A 19,277-nucleotide genomic window follows, 5' to 3' on the forward strand; every position below is an offset into this window, starting at 1 on the left:
GGTATTCACTGAGATTTTCGTGTCTATAAAGCAGGTCGCTTATATTTTGTCGTTCTATATTTTTTAGGGAAATGTTTCCAGAGGAAGTGAGTGCTTTCTGTGCAATCCAAAACAAACTCCCCTACGACTTCGTTTTTTTGTTCTTTTCTTTTACCAGTTAAGGTAATACAAGTAATTACATTGTTTACTTAAAAGACAGCCGGCAAGTGCTATTCAGATTCTGAAACAACTTGGGAGGTAAAAAAGCATTAGAGGAAAACACAGTACAAATTAAACATTAAAAGATGATGGGGTTTCTTTTTAGAAAAGAAAGACGATTAAGTCCCTGTGCACAGGGTTGGTGTTCGGGGCGCCTCCAGCTACCGCTGTTACCCAATTGTATTCTCCTCTGCTTTGACCAATCACAGGCGGGAAGGCGGGGCCGCAACGCAATATAAGGGGGTTCGCAGTTGTTGTGGTGTCCGCTTGAGGGGGGAGGAACACTGGGCTAGAATGGCGCGCACGAAGCAGACGGCGCGTAAGTCGACGGGCGGGAAGGCGCCCCGCAAGCAGCTGGCTACCAAGGCGGCCCGCAAGAGCGCGCCGGCCACGGGCGGCGTCAAGAAGCCGCACCGCTACCGGCCCGGCACGGTGGCGCTGCGCGAGATCCGCCGCTACCAGAAGTCGACGGAGCTGCTGATCCGCAAGCTGCCCTTCCAGCGCCTGGTGCGCGAGATCGCGCAGGACTTCAAGACCGACCTGCGCTTCCAGAGCTCGGCCGTCATGGCGCTGCAGGAGGCCAGCGAGGCTTACCTGGTGGGGCTCTTCGAGGACACCAACCTGTGCGCCATCCACGCCAAGCGCGTCACCATCATGCCCAAAGACATCCAGCTCGCCCGCCGCATCCGCGGAGAGCGCGCCTGAGTCTTCTACCCTCCCACCACTACCAGACCGAAAGGCTCTTTTAAGAGCCACCACATGACCACTGGAGAGAGCTGTGTCTCTTATGGATCAGGCACGGGCAGCCTGTACCAAGCGCTTGTACGTGCCGGTTCTGGGATAACGAGGGGTGTGGGGAGGTGTGTGGTCCTCCGGTAGCGCCCAGTCCCGCCCTCCCCTGCCGCCCGGTGTGTGTCAGTGGTTCTGCGGTACACGCTTCAAGCCGCCGGCGCGGGAGGAGGGGAGAGGGGTTGAGGTGATGTGTGCAGCCGAGAGCGGTGCCTGGAGCAGAAAAGGCATCCTTACAAGGAGGGGGGGGAGTACGAGAAGGCTGTTCAGCACAGGGTTCGCAGCCTCTTTGCTCCGCAGTCCCCAGGACGCTATCGAGTGTTCTTAGCTTTTCTTCTCCCCCCGCCTTCCCGCTCTGTCCCGCCCCCCGACTGGCAGAGACTTGGAGAGCGCCGCCATTTCGCGAGCTTCCTTCCCGCCTCAGACTACAACGGTGGTGCCGGGAGAGCGGCTGTTGCAAACCGGCGCTTGCTCCCGACGTCTCGCTTTTTCTCACCTTTGTCTGTACTTTCCATTGCCCTTTCCAAAGAGGACCTGTGCTGTGTGCGGAGGAGAGTGTGGGAAGCAAAGTGCGGGTATACAGGATGTAACCGCCATGGCTGCTTTTTTCTTGAGCCCAGGGAGCCCCCGGTCAAGAAAAGCGAAGTCCCTTCCCTTATCTCCGCCTACAAATTTAACCGCAAGTATAACAACTACGTACACATGCAACAATTAAAGCTCTTTTTCCTGAAACTTGTGGGTGGCTCTGAAAAGAGCCTTTGGGTTCTAAAAGCGTAAGCGAGGCCAGGAATCGAGTTTAGCCGCCGAAGCCGTAGAGGGTGCGTCCCTGGCGCTTGAGGGCGTAGACCACGTCCATAGCCGTCACCGTCTTCCTCTTGGCGTGCTCGGTGTAGGTGACGGCGTCGCGGATGACGTTCTCCAGGAAGACCTTCAGCACGCCGCGCGTCTCCTCGTAGATGAGCCCCGAGATGCGCTTGACGCCGCCGCGCCGAGCCAGGCGGCGGATGGCCGGCTTGGTGATGCCCTGGATGTTGTCGCGCAGCACCTTGCGGTGGCGCTTGGCGCCACCCTTGCCGAGCCCCTTCCCGCCTTTGCCTCTGCCAGACATGCTGTCACTCGCTCAACCACAAAGGTTGTAGCGAGAAACGGAACCCCAGCGCCTGTATATTGCTGTCGGTCCGACCTGGTTGAGGACTGCTGCCGGAGGCGGGGTCTCAGTCGCAGTCCCCGCCCCCCTCCGGGCTTCCCGCCGTTCGGTGGCCGAGGCTCTTTCCCGGCTCTGGATCGCAGGCGCGCGCGGCGGTTCCGCCTCTCCCGGGCTGGGCCGGGCCCCGCACCGCCCTTCCCGCAGCGGGGTCGCGCTGCGCTGCCCCTGCCCGCTGTCAGCCCGCGCGTCCCTTTGCTGCTTTCCTGTGCCATTCCGGCCGTGTCCCCTGCGCGGGTGACAGTTCCGCGGCAGCGCTGCCTCTCCGCCGGTACCCGGAGCAGGGGCGGCGGCGCTCCCTTCCCCGTCCCTCCCCGTGGGTCTGCGGCAAAATCCGACCAATGCGGGACCGCACTCGGCGCTCCCGCCCCGCCGCTGCTCTCCGCCTCCACTCGCGCGTAGCTGGCGGAGGCGCCTTTCCCGGGCAGCGCTCCCTTTGTTTTCTTCGGCCATGGCCGTTTCGCGTTTTCTTTGTCTACCCGGACACTCCCACAGCTGTCTTCTCCTCCGTGCGGTCTGGGGGGGCTGGGCACCGAGCGTTTCGCGCTTTTATATCTGCACAGAGCGACCTGCAGGTCTGTGCGAAGGGAAGCAGGGAGCGAGGTCCTAAACGGCAGGGAAAATCATCAGTGAGGGATTTCGGTGGGGAACATTTGGGTCTGAAACTCCTTGAAGGCAACATGGAGGGGCTGTTTGGGGATGCGGAAGGGACCGTCCGCCCACCCTTTCAGCCCTCCCCAGCCCCGCAGTACGGTTTCGGGGGCAGCGCTGGCCGCGGGGCGCTGGGCTCGCTCCCGGCAGTTGCCAGGCTCCGAAAGAAGTGTTCACTGGCATACATCGGGATCCAAAAAGCGAGAGAAAACATTACGGATATCACCAGCAGATATCTGTATGACATTTGAAAAATGAACACTAACGAAAGATTTTTTGTTCAAACGAAGAATCCAGAAATTTTGCCGTTTGTTTCACACTGTTGTGAGCAAACATCTCTACATGCTGCTTACAGTATGTTGGACTGTATTCATGAAGTGAATGAATAAATACTGACTGAGTTGTAAGACTGCATTTCTAAATTAAATGTTAAGATTGTAAATATTACTATAACTCAGAATAGAAGTAATATGGCTATGGTACTTGCCAATTTTTATGTTATTAGTATTTTGCACCCTTCAAACTTGTCTACTGTTTAAATTTTTTTATATCCTTAGAAATTTGTGCAGTTGTTTATTTAAAGTTATTCAGGAGTATAATTTACAGAACCCTGGCAACGTTTCCAGAATATTTCTTGGCAGAAAGTGTTCCCTAAATTCAGGGAGAAATGAGATTGAGATAGTTGTGCATTTGGTTACAGGTGTCAAAATGTACAAATCTTGTTATGATTATAATCACCCCTGCGAATCCCTTCTCCATTCAAATTGTTATTTTAAACAATTTAAAGAATTGCCACTCATATGTACAATAGGAGCAGCAAACATAGCTTTAATTTAGATTATGTTTGCTTTTTAACTGAACAGAATGAATAAACACTAGCTGGAAGATTTCTCACTGGTGGACCTGCCAGGCTGGTGCCTAACCTTACCATTTGGTTCCACAAAGTCTGCTTTGTTCTTTATACCTGAAGATCCGTGTCTAGCTCTGTTTCCTGAGGCGGTTATAAACAACATTCTGAATGCTAAAGAAAGCCTAAAAGAATTACACGAAATCTTTCAGTATGTCAAATAATAATTTCTTTGTAAGTCTTTCCAAAGGCAGACTGAGGATCATAGTATAACTTTTCCTTCTAGCATTATAACAACTGAAAGACTAGGAAAATCTTCTTCCATTTCTGGCAGAAATGGGTGATGAAGAGGCTGAGACTAGTAGTTTACAGTAATTAAAATAGTTGCAACCCCCTTTCCTTAGTATCTGGAGCACATTAGATGTAATTTAATGTCACGCTTTCTAGAAGGCTGCCTTGTCTGTAGGTTGGTACAAGCGCACACAGATGTTTCCCGGGTGTTTCTGTTAGTGACATTAGTCAGTTCTCCCATGGATCAGAGGATTTTCTTAGGCAAAACTAACTAAAGTGGAAAGAAACTTTTCCTGCTGAACATAATCCCTAATGAAGTTGCTACTACTTTTGATTGGAGACAATAATTTTTATTTGGATCGAAGTTTAGGATCCAATCCTCAGACTGTAGGTACTACATTTTCCTCATCAGTTTGGACAAACGGCATTAGGGGTTAAACGAGAACAGAACCTTTGCAAAACTCAGCTCCATTAAAGAAATAATATAAAAATCTGTAGCTTTTCAAGTGTGCATTAATTAGGACAGTTGCCCTAGTTCCTCATTAAACTGCAATGAGGAAATTGCATTTGTTCATTGCAATAAAGCAACATCTTACCATGACTTACCATTACATCAGTGTGTTATAACCAACTGCAAAGCTGCTCTTAATTTTCTTGAGAGATTATATCCCTATCTGTATCTGTTACAAGTGTCATAATAATTATAACAATATGCAAACTAAAGTAATGCAAGACCTTTTCAGTAGAGTACATTATTCCTAACATTATAAGCAATATAGATGAAAAAGAGTAGAAAAAGCCCTTCATATTTTTAACTATGCAATTCTCAGTCTTTTGATATAAAGACTGATATTACTGAGTTATCTCTAAGCGTGACTGTGATCTATAACATTTGAGGGAGCTTGGTTGGAAGGTTTTTTTCTTTCATCACAAGTTCTTTAGAAGGTGGAGGTGCACTGGAATCCAGTGACACAGCTAAGCCACCATATCGTATGGATTTCCTCTTTCCTACTGTTCGTTTTATATGAGAATGAAACTGATTTATTTAAACTTCCTTCACTGCATTCCTTCATCCAGTGCAATTTGCTTGAAAGCTGTGAGTCTTTAATACCAGTAGATTTTCCAGCACTCTTTTGTGTTGTGTAATCCATCTGATTTACAGGACTTTTACTCTGAGGCCTCAGCAGTGTGCTGGCAGCACAGGGTTCACAATTGGTGAAACCACTGGTACTTAAGAACAGAACTAGGGAGTGCTAAGGAGTGAATCTAAGTATCACAGAGGATGAAACTACAGTTACTGGGGTGAGCAGACTAGTGAGTAAATTAAGAGGTGTTTGGAATGAAATTCTGAAGCAAATAATGAATTTCTGGTCAGATGACATAAAGAATTTGGAGAGATGTGCTGGATTTAGATCCACACTCAGAGGACAGGGCCCTCCCCTGTGACACCGACTCTGATTTTCACATAAAGGAGTTTGTTTGCAGAGAAATCTAGCTCCTGGATACAGATACCCCCACACCATGGCCTTTCTCTGGAATTCCAGTTCTTTGATTTAGAGGTGCATGCTTGTGGTCCAGAAAGCCAATCATAACCTGGGCTATATCAAAAGCAGCGTGGCCAGCAGGTCGAGGGAAGTGATTCTCCCCTTCTACTCTGCTCTCATGAGACTCCGTCTGGAGTTCTGCATCCAACTCCGGGGTCTTCTGGTATAAGCAAGACACAAATCTATCAGAGCAGGTCCACAGAAGGGTCACAAAAACAAGCAGAGTGCTGGAATACTTTTCTCATGAAGAAAGGCTGAGAGAGTTAGGCTTATTCAGCTGGGGGAAGAGCAGGTTCTGGGGAGACCTTGGGACTGCCTTTCAATACAGAAAGAGACTTTTTTTCAGGCCTCTAGGGACGGGAGAAAGGATAATGGCTTTAAAGTAAGAGGGTACATTTAGATTGGACGTAAGTAAGGATTTGTTTTTCATCGAGGGTTGTGGGACAGTGGACCGGGTTGTCCAGAGAAAATGTGGGATGCCTCATTCCTAGAGGATATTCAAAGTCAGGCTGGATGGGGCTTTGAGCAACCTGGGTTAGTGGAAGATGTCCTATCCACAGCAGGGATGTTGGACTAAATAATCTGTAGTGGTCCCTTCCCACCCAAACCATTCTACGATTGTAATCTTCTGACACACATACATTTGGAATCTGTTCTGGAAACTAAAGATAGAAGATTCATGCACGTTAAAGTAGTTTTGATTACCACTGCAGTTATTCAAGAAGAGAAGTGTAAGGGCCAGGACATAGGTAGGTGCAGCAGATGAGGACCAATAAAACAACATAATGAAAACATTGCAACCCTAAATGTGTACACTTACAAACAAGACCCTTAGGCACAGATACCATCACTATATCAGATAAGGCTGGTTCTCCAGCAGCTCTCTGTTTTTCTCCACAAATTATCTCTGGTGTCTCACTTTAGCCATGGCACAATCCTGTCGAAAAAGCCTCTCTGCTACATCTTGGGAGTAGCAACGAGAGGCAGAGTGGGAGTGTTGCCCTCCTCCAAGCCCAGAGCATTCCTCCTCCCCAGGGGATGGAGAGCAGAGGTGCTGCACAGATGGGACCTATGGCCTTAAAAGTGTAGTACAGATTGTCAGTTGCAGCTTCTGGGAATATCCTAACAAGAGGAAGCAGATAGACAGTCTTTCTCATAATTTATGACAGTGAATATAAAGAGATTAAAGGTGGTGCTTTTGGATGATACTTGTGCCAGCAATATAGAAAATTTAAGCAATACTGCTCACTGCAAACTGATGTAACAAGAGGAATAGCAATGCAGAGTGAGGGAATTTTAAGGGTAGAAAGAGTGGAAAGGTGCTACACTATTGCTTTACAGTGAAGGTCTGAGTAGTTAAAAGATCCAGATCAAAAAGAGACATTTTCCCTAAGGCATTCCTCATGTTATTTCTAAATAAAATTAAATCATAAGGAAGCTTTACATCTTTTGAAGAACAGAGGCCTACAAAGGAAATGAAGAAATAATTTCGTTATTGGTTATATGAGTTTGGGATGATCTCCAATCTATCGTCATGCTGCATAGCTTTTTCCACACCCTCCCTATTCTTTTAGCCACCCTCCCATACTTTTACAACCTAAGTAGCCTATGAAATCATGAAAGTTGAGCAGAATCAACATTAAGATATAAGTGCTTTACTCTTACAAGGAAAAAAAAAAACCAAATAATTTCAAACCGATAGTATTTTCAACAGAAAAAAGGGAGAATTAGAAAGCAAATGTATGACCCCTCTTCTGTAAAAAAGTTTAGACAACACAAGAGCACATTTGTAAAGAAAGTAACACAACTCTTTTCTGACTCTGTGGGTGGCTCTGAAAAGAGCCTTTGGTTTAAAATCTCGTGCTAAGTCTGAGTAGCTTTGCTCGCCGAACTTATTTACTTTTAGCTTTATGGCTCTCAGTCTTCTTGGGCAGCAGCACGGCCTGGATGTTGGGCAGCACGCCGCCCTGCGCGATCGTCACCTTGCCCAGCAGCTTGTTGAGCTCCTCGTCGTTGCGGATGGCGAGCTGCAGGTGGCGGGGGATGATGCGCGTCTTCTTGTTGTCGCGGGCCGCGTTGCCCGCCAGCTCCAGGATCTCGGCCGTCAGGTACTCCAGCACGGCCGCCATATATACAGGAGCTCCAGCCCCCACCCGCTCCGCGTAGTTACCTTTCCGGAGCAACCGGTGGACGCGACCGACGGGGAACTGCAGCCCGGCCCGCGACGAGCGCGACTTGGCCTTAGCTCGAACCTTGCCTCCCTGCTTCCCGCGGCCGGACATGCTTTAAGCGCCTGTCACAAAACCGGATTTCACCCTCAGTACCTAAACCGACACTATTCTACTGACGCAAAGGAGCTTCCCCTTTTTATCCCTTCCCTGGGTGGGATTGGCCGCTGGTGATTGGTTGGAACCGGTCACTGCTTAAGGAACCAATGAAAATGCGGATCATATGTTGACCAATCGGAGGCAAAATCGCGACCCTTGCGGTAAGGTCCAATCGCATTGCACGGTTGGAGGGCCCAAATTTGCATAACCGCTCTATAAATAGCGCGGGCTGCGGCCATTTTGCTGCTGAGTTCTCTCAGAGGGAGGAAAAGCGCCGTCAAAATGCCCGAGCCCGCCAAGTCCGCGCCCGCGCCCAAGAAGGGCTCCAAGAAGGCGGTCACCAAGACGCAGAAGAAGGGCGACAAGAAGCGCAAGAAGAGCCGCAAGGAGAGCTACTCCATCTACGTGTACAAGGTGCTGAAGCAGGTGCACCCCGACACGGGCATCTCCTCCAAGGCCATGGGCATCATGAACTCCTTCGTCAACGACATCTTCGAGCGCATCGCCGGCGAGGCCTCGCGCCTGGCGCACTACAACAAGCGCTCCACCATCACGTCGCGGGAGATCCAGACGGCCGTGCGGCTGCTGCTGCCTGGCGAGCTGGCCAAGCACGCCGTCTCCGAGGGCACCAAGGCTGTCACCAAGTACACCAGCTCCAAGTAGGGCGTCTCGGACCGTCACTTTCAACCCAAAGGCTCTTTTAAGAGCCACCCACATACTCTCTAAAAGGGCTTTACACTGTAGTGCCTCAGTCTTCAATACGAAAATTGTATTAAGGAACGTTAGACACAATTATAAAATAAATGTTCAAGCAGTCATTGTAGCTTGCAGTGATAATTAATCCATCTCTGAAAACCTTGAGTTACAACTTTAAATTAATTCCATTGTTTTAATCAATAAAAAAACCTTCAATTTTTTTCCCCAATAACACATTAAACTCTTTCTACAATAACGATGTGACCGTACATTATACTTCATGTTCCATCAAAATTAAGTATTTTACATAGCTTCCAACCATATAGCTAAATTAAATGAAAATAAAAAAAATTAAAATAATCAACTCTGATCACTTTTTACACTTATGTCCTGGAATAGTATAAGCTTAAACATTTGACCTTCTGTACGAGAAGACAGGATCATAAGGCAAGGACAAAAAGCCTGTGAGAAGCGAGAACAACTGAGAGGGGGTAGACGCTATGGGAGGACGAGCTGTCCCGGAGCGCGGGGACCCGGAAGCACCGGCAGGCGCGGAGCCAGCACGGGGAGAGTTCCGTGCGCCCCCGCCCCTCCCTTCCTTCCCCTCCCTTTCCCCCCCTTGTAGCGCGGGCTTTTCCAAATTTCCTAATCGCCCAATGAGCGGCTGCGGCATCTCCCATCAGCCAATCACAGGCGGTCCCAGGGCTGCGCTCCCCGAGCCGGGGGAGCTCCGCGCCCGCTCCCCCCCTGCGCTGCCCCGGGGCTGAGCCCCCCCCCGCGCTCCGGGACAGCTGCCCGGCCGAGCTCTCGTCGCTTCGGCTGCGCCGCCTCGAGCTCGGCAGGGTGCGGAACAGGAACGCTGGTGCCTCCCCCCCCTCCCTCCCCGGCGATCTCCTTTCTCGAAAAAGCAGGTCGGTCAAGTCACGCAGAAATCAGGACCTGCCCCACGGCAGCGCTGGCAAGCGGAAAGGTCATTACCAAGAAAGCGGAGGAGTCGTGCTGACAGTTCCCTGCTACAGTCACTAAGAGGTGTGGCAGTCGCATCCATGCTATTAGAAATCGCGCTGATAAGAGCAATGAAAGAAACCTCCACGCCCCAGAAAGGTACCCGCCTTTAAGCAGTCCCTTTAACACATACACCCACTTGCGGTGCTCAAAAAAAAAAAAAAAAAAAAAAAAAAAGGCAGCCTTCAGAAAGCGTTTTCGCAGGGAATGTAGACTTTATTTTTCCAAGTCTTAGCGTAATCACGGCCGGAAGTTCAGCGTCCCATCCACTCCCCAGACAAATGTCCCACACGGATAGTGGCGTGTGGACAGCTCTGCTGCAGGCACGGAGCTCAGTGACGGAGTGTATCAGCCCTTTTGGGGACAATAGTAGGTGGCTCTTAAAAGAGCCGTTGGGTTTAAGTATTTCCACTTCAACACTTCATTTCTTGGGTGCTGCCTTCTTTGCCTTGGCTGTTTTCGGCTTGGCTGCCTTCGGCTTTGCTGCCTTTGGCTTCACCGCTTTTGCCTTTGCAGGGCTTTTCGCTGCTGCCGCCGCTTTTTTGGGCTTGGCAGCCTTTGTCGCCTTTTTGGGGCTCTTGGCTGCTTTCTTGGCCGCGCTGGCCGCCGGCTTCTTGGCTTTCTTGGGGCTCTTCTTCACCGCCGCCGCCTTCTTGGGCTTCTTGGCGGCGCTGGCGGGCTTCTTAGCCGCCGGCTTCTTGGGCTTGGCTGCGGCTGTTTTCTTCTTGGGAGCTTTTTCCTTCACTTCTCCAGGCTTCTTGCTGAGGCGAAAGGAGCCGGAGGCGCCAGTGCCCTTGGTCTGCACCAGGGTGCCTTTGCTGACGAGACTCTTGAGCCCCAGCTTGATGCGGCTGTTGTTCTTCTCCACATCGTAGCCGCCGGCAGCCAGCGCCTTCTTGAGCGCGGCGAGGGAGAGCCCCTTGCGCTCTTTGGAGGCGGACACGGCCTTGGTGATGAGCTCGGTGACGCTGGGCCCCGCGGGCTTGCGGGCTTTGGAGCCGGCCGCCGCTTTCTTCGGCTTCTTGGCGGCGGCCTTGGCGGCGGGGGCCGCGACAGCGGGAGCGGCGGCGGGAGCGGTCTCCGACATCGCTGCAGAGACTTCTTCCTAATCAAAAGAAAGTAATTGGGCTACAGTAACCCCGATGCCTGAATTTATAGCGAAGCGGTGATCTGTGATTGGTGCTTTGCAGAGCCCGCCTAACTGTTAGCCAGGAAGAGCTTTTCCTCCTCCGAGTCTGTGTTTCTTCGGAGTTATAAATTCATATTTTTTGTAAAACGAGTGCTGCAAAATCACCCCAGTTTCTTCGGAGAGTGAAGGGAAGACAGTGGACTTTCATTCGGGAGAGTTTCTTGCTGTTTGGACCACAGATGAAAGAGAAAAGCTGTTTTTAACCCCGCGTTGTGAAGCCAGAAAGACCCCGGGAACGGCAAACTTTTGTTTTTCCTTCTAAATTAAAATAAAACGCGTAGATAAAAAGTCTCCCCAGTAATACAGGCTTATTCTTTGGGGGGTTTTCTCCAGCTTAGGATAGAAACCGAGTGTGTAGCTTGAGTATTTTTGTCGTAAATTGATTTCAAAGGGAAGGAAGTAACACAATTTCATGGCTGAGCTTTGAATATGGATAAAGATTCGGCTCTCTTAACCATATCTTTAACTATTAAGGATACAGTATTTCAACAGAATTTCTTGTTTTGAGAATGTAAGAAACCTTCAGAGGAATATATATACTGTTGAAAATTGTTTGGAACTTGCCAGGGCTCTGCTTTTTTTTGTGTGTGTTGTTCTGTAAGTGGATAGAATGATTTTGATATTTTTACAAATAGTCAGTTTGCAAAATGAAGCTCTTAATGCCTAGTTAATGCATATGAATTCCAAATAAACTACTAGTTTAACGCTTTCTCAGGTACAATAGTATATGCTATTCTTTAAGATTTACAAACTTCAGAAGCAGGTTTGTAGGGGAAAAATGTCTCACAGGTATAGATACACTAATATGTATCATATGCTACTTAAACATTAATAGAGCCTACTGAAGCCCCGGTTCTCACCAAACAAATTAAATACTGTGGAAATATGGCCTTTGTGAATAGAATGCTTCGCTCTCAATATTACCTATAAATATTTGGACACTGAGTGTTGAGGTTTTGGTGTTGGTTTGTTCTGTTGTTGTTGTTGTTGTTGTTTTCCATAAGTTTCACATTCCTCCTATTCTTTTCTTTAAAGGAAAAGGAAAACACTTGTCAATTTAGGGTTTCACCCAAATCTTCAGAGTACTGAAATAATTTTAAGACATCCTCATAAATCAGAATCAGTTTTAATTATCATAATCCCACTAAAATATTAAGTCTCATAAAGTGACAATAGAAATTGATTAAAACTTTTAAGGACTGCTATGGATTGTTTGGGCTAATTTTTTATTAAATTAGAACACAAAAGCCTCGATTGGTTTCTAATTAAAAAGAAGCCAGATTTTTTCCCTTGGTTGCAAAAAACAAGTAAAGATCAAACTTAATATTTTACCCCACTGTACTTTGTAAAAATTTGGCATACAAAGTGTCAGTGGCTGTTTCAGCAAAGGAACATGGATGAATTTGAGGTTTAAGATGACATCAAATATGTTTTAAAAGGCCCTGGTGTGTATTTTGATATATTGAATGCTAAAGGTACAATATATTTGATAGCAAGCAGTTTTAGTTGAAAGGAGGTAGATTAAAATGGTAATTATACATGAGATACCTTAGAACTACAAGTAAAAAGAGTGAACCTTCACTTTTTCATATTCTCTTTTATTTCTATTTTCATTTTGTTGTGTTTGCATGCAGGCCAGACAATAAATACTTTGAAGGAGAGGAAGGGAAAAGTGGAGATTGGGAAAAATTAAGCTTGCCAGTACTTCACAGTAAAAAACAGACTGAAAAGCATACTGAAGTGGGCTGTGAAGTCTGCCACACTTCTTATGAACATGACATCGTTCCCACATAAACAACTAGACCAAATCCACGGTAACCACAGATTTTGAAAGCTCAAGGTGGCAACCCAGATTAACAGTATGAATATGTTTGAGAGATATAAAAGTAGTTGGCTGTGGTAGGATGAGGGCATTATGCTTACGTTCCAGTTTGGATGAACAAAGACAGCCATAAAGCAAAATCTGACTGTAAGTGATGCAAAAGAGAGAGCCTGGAAGTGCTGTCATCCATCCAGGTCTCTTAAACGTGATGTAGGTTATTCCGAGGATAAGGACAGCATGAAGGTTAATGTGCCTTAATCTCTGTATCTTTGATAGTTTAGTGTTAGAGCTCTGTAGCTCTGGTTTGTTACACTTGAAAATGATCAAGAAGCTGGGAGCAACTGGGAGTGGACAATAACTACTGATGCAAGAATGCAGCTGTAGCCTCAGGGGTGCATCCTCTTTACACATCCCTCACATTCACACATTTGGGCAAGTTTCCCTTCAAGCTTGCTTTTAGTAAACCTGTTCTCAGTTCATCAAGAGAGGGGAGGTTTCCTCTCCTTCCCCCATAAACAGGATGCAGGTTAGAAAGACGGGAGGTAGGATGGGAGAAGAGATCTCAGATCTTGCTCCCTAAGTAGCTCAATCACTAGAACTCCACCTGCAGTGCACAAGGATTGCTGTCCCTACTCTGGCAAGTTTTAAAAGGTCAAAGACGTCTCTGAATGGTTTTGGGGATTTTGTTTACCTTGTTTTGTTTTGGTTTGTTTTTGTAAGGAAAGCATATGAAAAAGGTTGTGAAGGTCATTATCTAAGAATTTCAAGGGTCAGAATTTAGGGCTTCTCTCACTTTTAGTTCTGAGTTCATCCCTGTAAGTTTTCACGTCTCCTACTCCCTATTTTGAGTTACACTTCTGAAGTCCTTTGCTTTTCCCTAGTAGACTGAGACACTGGAAGTCTTGGCAGCTGGCCTCTGGCATTTTGTGTCAGCATCCTTTACTGTATCTTTTCCTTAACCACCACACTGACTCTCTTCTGTACAAAGAATTATCCCTGGCCTACTTCTGAGCAGAGAAAATGTTCTTAATTTTACCGTCCATTTCTGCAGAAGGTGATCTTTTTATTTTTAAAGAGAGGAGCTTTAGGGATATGAGGTGCTGTGAAAAGTGGAGGCTTTTTTAGGGTTCTTCCCACACTCCAGGCCAAGCAATGACATTTTCTAGTTAATATGTTAAAACAAAGTTATCAAGAGCTTTGAATAATTTTCAAGTTTGCATTGCTGGAAATAGCTGTTAAATGCAACACTGGACCACAATGACAGTTCTCCTATTTTAGAGACTGATCATTGCAGATAGTAGTGATATTGCTGTGGGTGTTTTACCGATAAAAGAAAAAGACAAAGCAAAACAAGCATTCGAGCACATAATTTATCAAATCAGTGGTAGATTGTGGAACAGTTTTTCAACCAGACAGAGAAATTTTCTTCCTGTCAAACAAAATTACTTAAAAATTAAAAAAAGTTTGGAGAGTGGGCTGGTAATAAAAATTGTTTGCAGTTTTCATGTGAAGAGAGAAATATTTAAATGTGACTCATTTAATAATTAATTTCAATTAAACAGCATTTTTCAGTATTCTCCCTGATTTCCTTTCCGAGCACCCTGTACAAATGTAGGTTCTCTTTGCCTCTTACTTAGGAACTCAAATAAATTTTTTATCACCTCTTTAAAAGTACACCCAGAACATAGCATTGTTTCCATGCATCATCACACAACATGCCCTGGCTTCCTTGCCTGGCTGGGTAGGTGTTAGTGCAGATTACAGAAGAGCCTAGAAAATGACAGAGTATTTTCCAATGCAAAGATCTTCAAAAATAGTTCACATATAATACCAGAAGTAATTCCTAAACCTGTATAGTAAAGAAAATACTTAACTTTTTTCTTTTCAAGACAGGAGCTTCACATGGAGGAAAAACAGATTGGACATTAGAAAATAAAGGCAAAGAATACATTCAGACTGCAGGAGAAGAGCAATCCAGATAAGCTGATCAGCCAAATTTAGCTGAAAGCCTTCACTCAATTATAATTACTATAGTTAGGACAGTGAAGATACAGAGAAATTGCCAACTTTTAACTATAGCATGCTATCCTCTTCACAAATAATAATAATTTTGCAGACATTCAAGTAATCACTCAATATTAATAATAAAAATACCATAACAAGATCAAAAGACATTAGTCAGGTCTAGCATGATAAAACTGTACTGATGATACTGATTCAGCAATTGCAAAGTTTTTGAAGTAGGGAAGATTCAAGGTGTCAAAGAGTTGTCAGTAGTAAAGAAGCCTGTATCTTTTTAGTTGTACTTCAACTAAGCTAACAAAAATATACTGACATTTATTTCAGTGTTAGGGCAATCACATCTCCTAAAAAAATACCTTGTCTTCTAATCTAACCCCTAATGCAATAGGGTCTATTGCTGTGATCAAAGAAGGAACATCTAGAAGAGGGAGACAGTAAAACGTCTCTGGGGAGCAGGTTCTAAAAAATTATTTCTTATGTTTAAGTAAAATTTCCTGTGTTTCAGTTTGTACCAATTGCCTCTTGTCCTGGGCACTACTGAGAAGGCTGATCTGTCTCCTTTATTCCCCCTATAAGGTATCTAAACACATTGATAAGACATTCCTCATGTGAGAGATAGTCCAGTCCCTTCATCATCTTTGTGCCCCTTCACTGGTCTCACTCCCATTATGTTCATGTTTCTGTTGCACTGTGAAGGCCAGAACTGGATACAACATTCCAGATGTGTCTCACCAGTGCCAAGTGGAGGGATAGAATTATTTCCCTCAGTACTGTACTGCACACAGTACTTCTCCAGGTTAATTTGTGAAGCCTATTAGATTAACCCTGAATGGCACTCCCACGACTTTTTCAATTTTGGTAGCTAAATAAAGACAGCTTCAAAAAATACTGTAACCCCTCACACAGTCCTTAGCTTCAAGGCTTGTCAAGACCAGTTTGAGCTACCCCAATTTGGTTCAGTGATTGTGCTATATATGATTGAAAGATATGTTAAGGCTAGTTAAAGTCTCAGCAAAACTTACATCTCTACACTCTGGAGTGATCAAAAGGTGACTGATCAAAGAGGTGACTCTCCTGCCTGACATAACTGCTAAATATGTGATAACGGGCAAAAAAGGATGGTGCATTTTAATGAATCATCCCCCAAATCTCCTTGTCTGCCCATAACATAACAGCCTAAATCATCAAAACATTTCTTCCAGCTTCTGAAAGCCTTATGATCAGAGATCCTCTTATAACCAAATTTTACTTCTCTTTACCCATACCTTTGACCGAGAATTATCATTATTACAAGTAGTGTTACTGTACTTAGAAATCTTGATTATGAGCAGGATTCTGTGTTACTTTGTTCTGTAGACCAATTACCTTTGTATTGTTTTCAGTTGAAGATAAAGGGGAGAAAGATAAGTGCAGAAAAACGAAGAAATATAGGGATCTACGTGCAAAAGTGTGGAAATGTAACCCTAGCTGTAACTTCTACAGAGTGCCTGGAAAAAGCTGAAATGTGGTTTCTGAAACTTACCTGCTGTCTGTTCTCCCAGATGCACAGCATAGTCAAACCATAATTCTTTTTTTGGTGATGTAGTTTGCAAATGCTGATTTGGTCAGAAATGTAAATTGAAACTAGGCCATCGATAAAAAAAAACTATGTCCTCCCCCTTCAGTGATACAGTCCACATTATCAGATGTCATTTCCTAAGCTTTCATAGGTAATTCTAGCCTTTCATGCTGAGTGAAGGGAAATAGGATGCTGAAAGCTTTCCTGGGATAGTATGCCATAGACACATCTATGTACTCATCTTGTGCAGCCTTTCTTACTCTTTAGGTATCTAAAGAATATGTCCAAGAAATAAGCACATAATTAGGCATTTTGGATTACAGATTAATGCATTTCTCAGGTTTACAGACTCAGCACACCCTGGGATAGGAATGACTCATGTCGAGTTTTACTAATTATAAGCTCAAACAAATTCAAGGAAGATATGAATAAAATCAAGAATTTACAATACTCACACATAAGGGAGGACATGAAAACCATTTTTAATAGGCTTTCTCCAAAACTGACTTTAGAAAGAGTCTCAGTAGAGGATGCAATGTTTTCCTCGTGCTGGCTGATATATTGCAGATTTCCTCTCTGTTTCATTTTGTTTCATTTTATTTCATTTTAGAAAAGTATTTGAAATGAAAGTATTAATCATGAAAACTTGGTGTATCAGAAACACCATCCCTTTCAGGGTAGAAATTTGTATTTAAGTGTTTGTGATTGTCAACTATGAAATTAAAATGCAGTGTCAAACTGCAGAGTTCTGCAGGCATCAGTCCCAGGCCTGGTATAATTTTATTTATAATTTGGATTTTAGTCTACATAGCTTGTATATAAGTACTGTGAGTACCAACAAACAAACAAATGCTAAAACAATTGAGGACATTTTATGTATTGAAAAATGCCTGATAAGAGACACTATCTCCAAAAATAAGTTAGACACTTTACCCAGAAAGAACTATCAGTTTTGTAAATATTAAAAATATTTCAGAACTGCTACTGTCAGTAGCAGCCGACAAGCACCTGCGTGGATCAGGAATGGTGTAGTCCCACTTTGAGTTTCAGGCCTAGTTTTTAGTAACAAACTTCAGGTAACGAGAAGCGAACAATAAGTCAATACACAGAAGAGACCAAGAGTAATTGTAAGATGCCTAAAAACTATTTCATAATGAAAAGGCATGTTCAAGTCCTCTGACTGAAAAAGAAGGTTGAAAAACTGAAGTTTCTTAAACACTTAAAACATGGCGAGAAAAGAAGTAATTTTTCCTCATTATACGTTGTAGAAAATACAGAAACTGATGGTCTTTGAAGCAAGTTAGCAGTAAGGAAATAACTTCTAATATGGAGTAGAAAATGTTGTATGGAATGATAGCAGAGTCCCCAAGAATCAGTGTGACTGAGTAACTCTCAGAAATAAAATGGGTTCTGTTGACCTGATAATGGATGGAGGCCGACAAAAATTGCTCATGTCTAAGTACGGGTAATTATCACAGAACTATTGATTAGAAAGTATCTGTGTGGACAAGGGAGGAGTGCTGTGTACAATACACTTGACATTTAATGATATATTTGGAACCATCTCCATAGCATTTTCATTTGGAATCAGAGGGACTACGGGCAGAATCCACAGGATGTTAGATATTTGAAAATTATCTGTAGCACAGGGTCACAGAGCTATATTTAACAGCTTAGTGTCTGCAGGCAACCAGTAATCAAAATAATGCCCCAGGGCTGATATTACTTGGTGTTTTCTGGAACAACCTGGGAGATGAGAGAGAATGTACATTTAACCTGTGAGGATAACACCAAGTGAGAAAGGGTAGACGAGTCAAAAGTAGTCAAAAGGACTTTAATAAATCTGAGGTATGGGCCAACAAAAACCTCATGCAGTGTGGCAAAGAGAAGTACCAAGTTCTGCAGATGAAGAACAATAGCCACTTGCATCAGGGTTATGACTGGTCTGACCTTGGACAGGACCTGGACATTGTGGTGACTTTCTCAACTGTTGTATCCTTAAAGACAAGCCTGCTTCTTTAGCCGGAGCATAACCACAAATAAATCCCTGGGAGTTCCAACTGAGGTTTTTGGTTTTCCAACTAAGTACTACTGTAACAAAAACAAAGCATAGCAGTAGTGTCTGGACACACCAACACAATGCACATCACCATTTTTCAGACTTGGCTTTCTCCAGAAACACACAGCCCAAGACAAAATTCAATAAATTCCTACAGGGATGCCCACATTAGATTCACTACTTGGAAAACTATGCCCCAGAGAGACCATTTGGACAAGGCAGTACTTCAGCTGCTATTAAATATTTAGAACTCTATAAGAGTTGGTAGAGTTCAGCTGCAAAACTTACTGCCCAGAGCAGCTCTGTGTGAGTGGAGCTGCTCAGTCTCAGCTGTGCAAAAAAAATACGTTGCTTAAAATGCTTTCTTGATACTTTTTTCTAGCTTAATCAATGGTCAGTGTGTCATGAGACCTGTGCTGCTTCAAATACCAGATTAGAAAGCAGAGTAAGGATTTGAGAGAAGCAGTCATGTGTCTGTTGTGGTTGCCAAGTGTCTGGTTTGCTGTGTCTCTACCTGAATGCAGGAGCAGACTCTCATGGTGTGCTACAGAGCTCTGAGTTCCACAGGCCACCCTGGTTCAGGGAAACCACCCAGAGCACTTGTTAGAGAGGTCCTTTGGTGTCTTCTTGGGAGAAGCCCAGGAATGCCCTGGGCATGCCCAGGATTTGCCCAACATGGCTACCCTTGCCCCCACTTACAGGTTACTGATGCTGTCCCTTCTCTCTATGTCCTAAGAAAAGCATTACATGAAGAACTAGGTATCTTATTAACTTCTCAATACTCCAAACCTGATCTAGGAGTTTCTCCATGGACCTCTTCAGCTATACTAGCTATTCAGTGAGCCTGTAAGACTGTAGCTTGTGCATGGACTGGTAGGGGTGAGGCCCACGCAAGCCTTCTCCATGACAGTCACTCAGACAACATGGCCATAAGAAAATTTTTGGAAGAATTTGCCTCTGTGTGGATCATCTGATCTGTGAGCCACTCTCTGTGAATGGGAAACTGCATCCTCAAAGGATGCAGCCTAAGCTACTGGACCACGACAGAGGTCTTTTCTTGATTTATCAGTCCCTG

The 19,277-nt window shown here is 45.0% G+C and overlaps 5 protein-coding genes across 5 annotated transcripts in view; 2 read left to right on the forward strand and 3 right to left on the reverse strand.

Annotated features, from left to right (window-relative positions):
- LOC116787389 overlaps positions 1–2,244 on the reverse strand; it is a 28,395-nt gene extending 26,151 nt beyond the window's left edge. Inside the window, exon 1 of the mRNA XM_032688956.1 lies at positions 1,810–2,244. Coding sequence (XP_032544847.1) covers positions 1,810–2,095 — 286 coding nt within the window. The 5' untranslated portion in view covers positions 2,096–2,244. The remainder of the gene's footprint in view (positions 1–1,809) is intronic.
- On the forward strand, positions 493–10,980 carry LOC116786996 (histone H3). The gene is made up of 2 exons (XM_032688207.1): positions 493–903; positions 10,968–10,980. Exon 1 carries the CDS (start codon positions 493–495, stop codon positions 901–903), a length of 411 nt encoding a protein of 136 aa, XP_032544098.1. The 3' UTR covers positions 10,968–10,980.
- On the reverse strand, positions 7,290–7,884 carry LOC116787005 (histone H2A.J). The gene has a single exon (XM_032688217.1). The coding sequence runs from the start codon at positions 7,804–7,806 to the stop codon at positions 7,417–7,419; it is 390 nt and encodes a 129-aa protein (XP_032544108.1). The 5' UTR covers positions 7,807–7,884; the 3' UTR covers positions 7,290–7,416.
- On the forward strand, positions 8,108–8,634 carry LOC116787010 (histone H2B 1/2/3/4/6). Its single transcript, XM_032688223.1, has one exon. The coding sequence runs from the start codon at positions 8,134–8,136 to the stop codon at positions 8,512–8,514; it is 381 nt and encodes a 126-aa protein (XP_032544114.1). The 5' UTR covers positions 8,108–8,133; the 3' UTR covers positions 8,515–8,634.
- LOC116786992 (histone H1.10) lies at positions 9,748–10,671 on the reverse strand. Its single transcript, XM_032688203.1, has one exon. It carries the CDS (start codon positions 10,637–10,639, stop codon positions 9,974–9,976), a length of 666 nt encoding a protein of 221 aa, XP_032544094.1. The 5' UTR covers positions 10,640–10,671; the 3' UTR covers positions 9,748–9,973.
- Positions 10,981–19,277: the final 8,297 nt, after the last annotated feature.

The sequence above is a fragment of the Chiroxiphia lanceolata genome, chromosome 5 (assembly GCF_009829145.1).
Source record: "Chiroxiphia lanceolata isolate bChiLan1 chromosome 5, bChiLan1.pri, whole genome shotgun sequence".
NCBI lineage: Eukaryota > Metazoa > Chordata > Aves > Passeriformes > Pipridae > Chiroxiphia > Chiroxiphia lanceolata.

Excerpts from the sequence above, each read along its gene's own strand:
- LOC116786992 (XM_032688203.1), bottom strand. The coding sequence starts at position 10,639 with ATGTCGGAGACCGCTCCCGCCGCCGCTCCCGCTGTCGCGGCCCCCGCC.
- LOC116787010 (XM_032688223.1), top strand. The coding sequence starts at position 8,134 with ATGCCCGAGCCCGCCAAGTCCGCGCCCGCGCCCAAGAAGGGCTCCAAG.
- LOC116786996 (XM_032688207.1), top strand. The coding sequence starts at position 493 with ATGGCGCGCACGAAGCAGACGGCGCGTAAGTCGACGGGCGGGAAGGCG.
- LOC116787005 (XM_032688217.1), bottom strand. The coding sequence starts at position 7,806 with ATGTCCGGCCGCGGGAAGCAGGGAGGCAAGGTTCGAGCTAAGGCCAAG.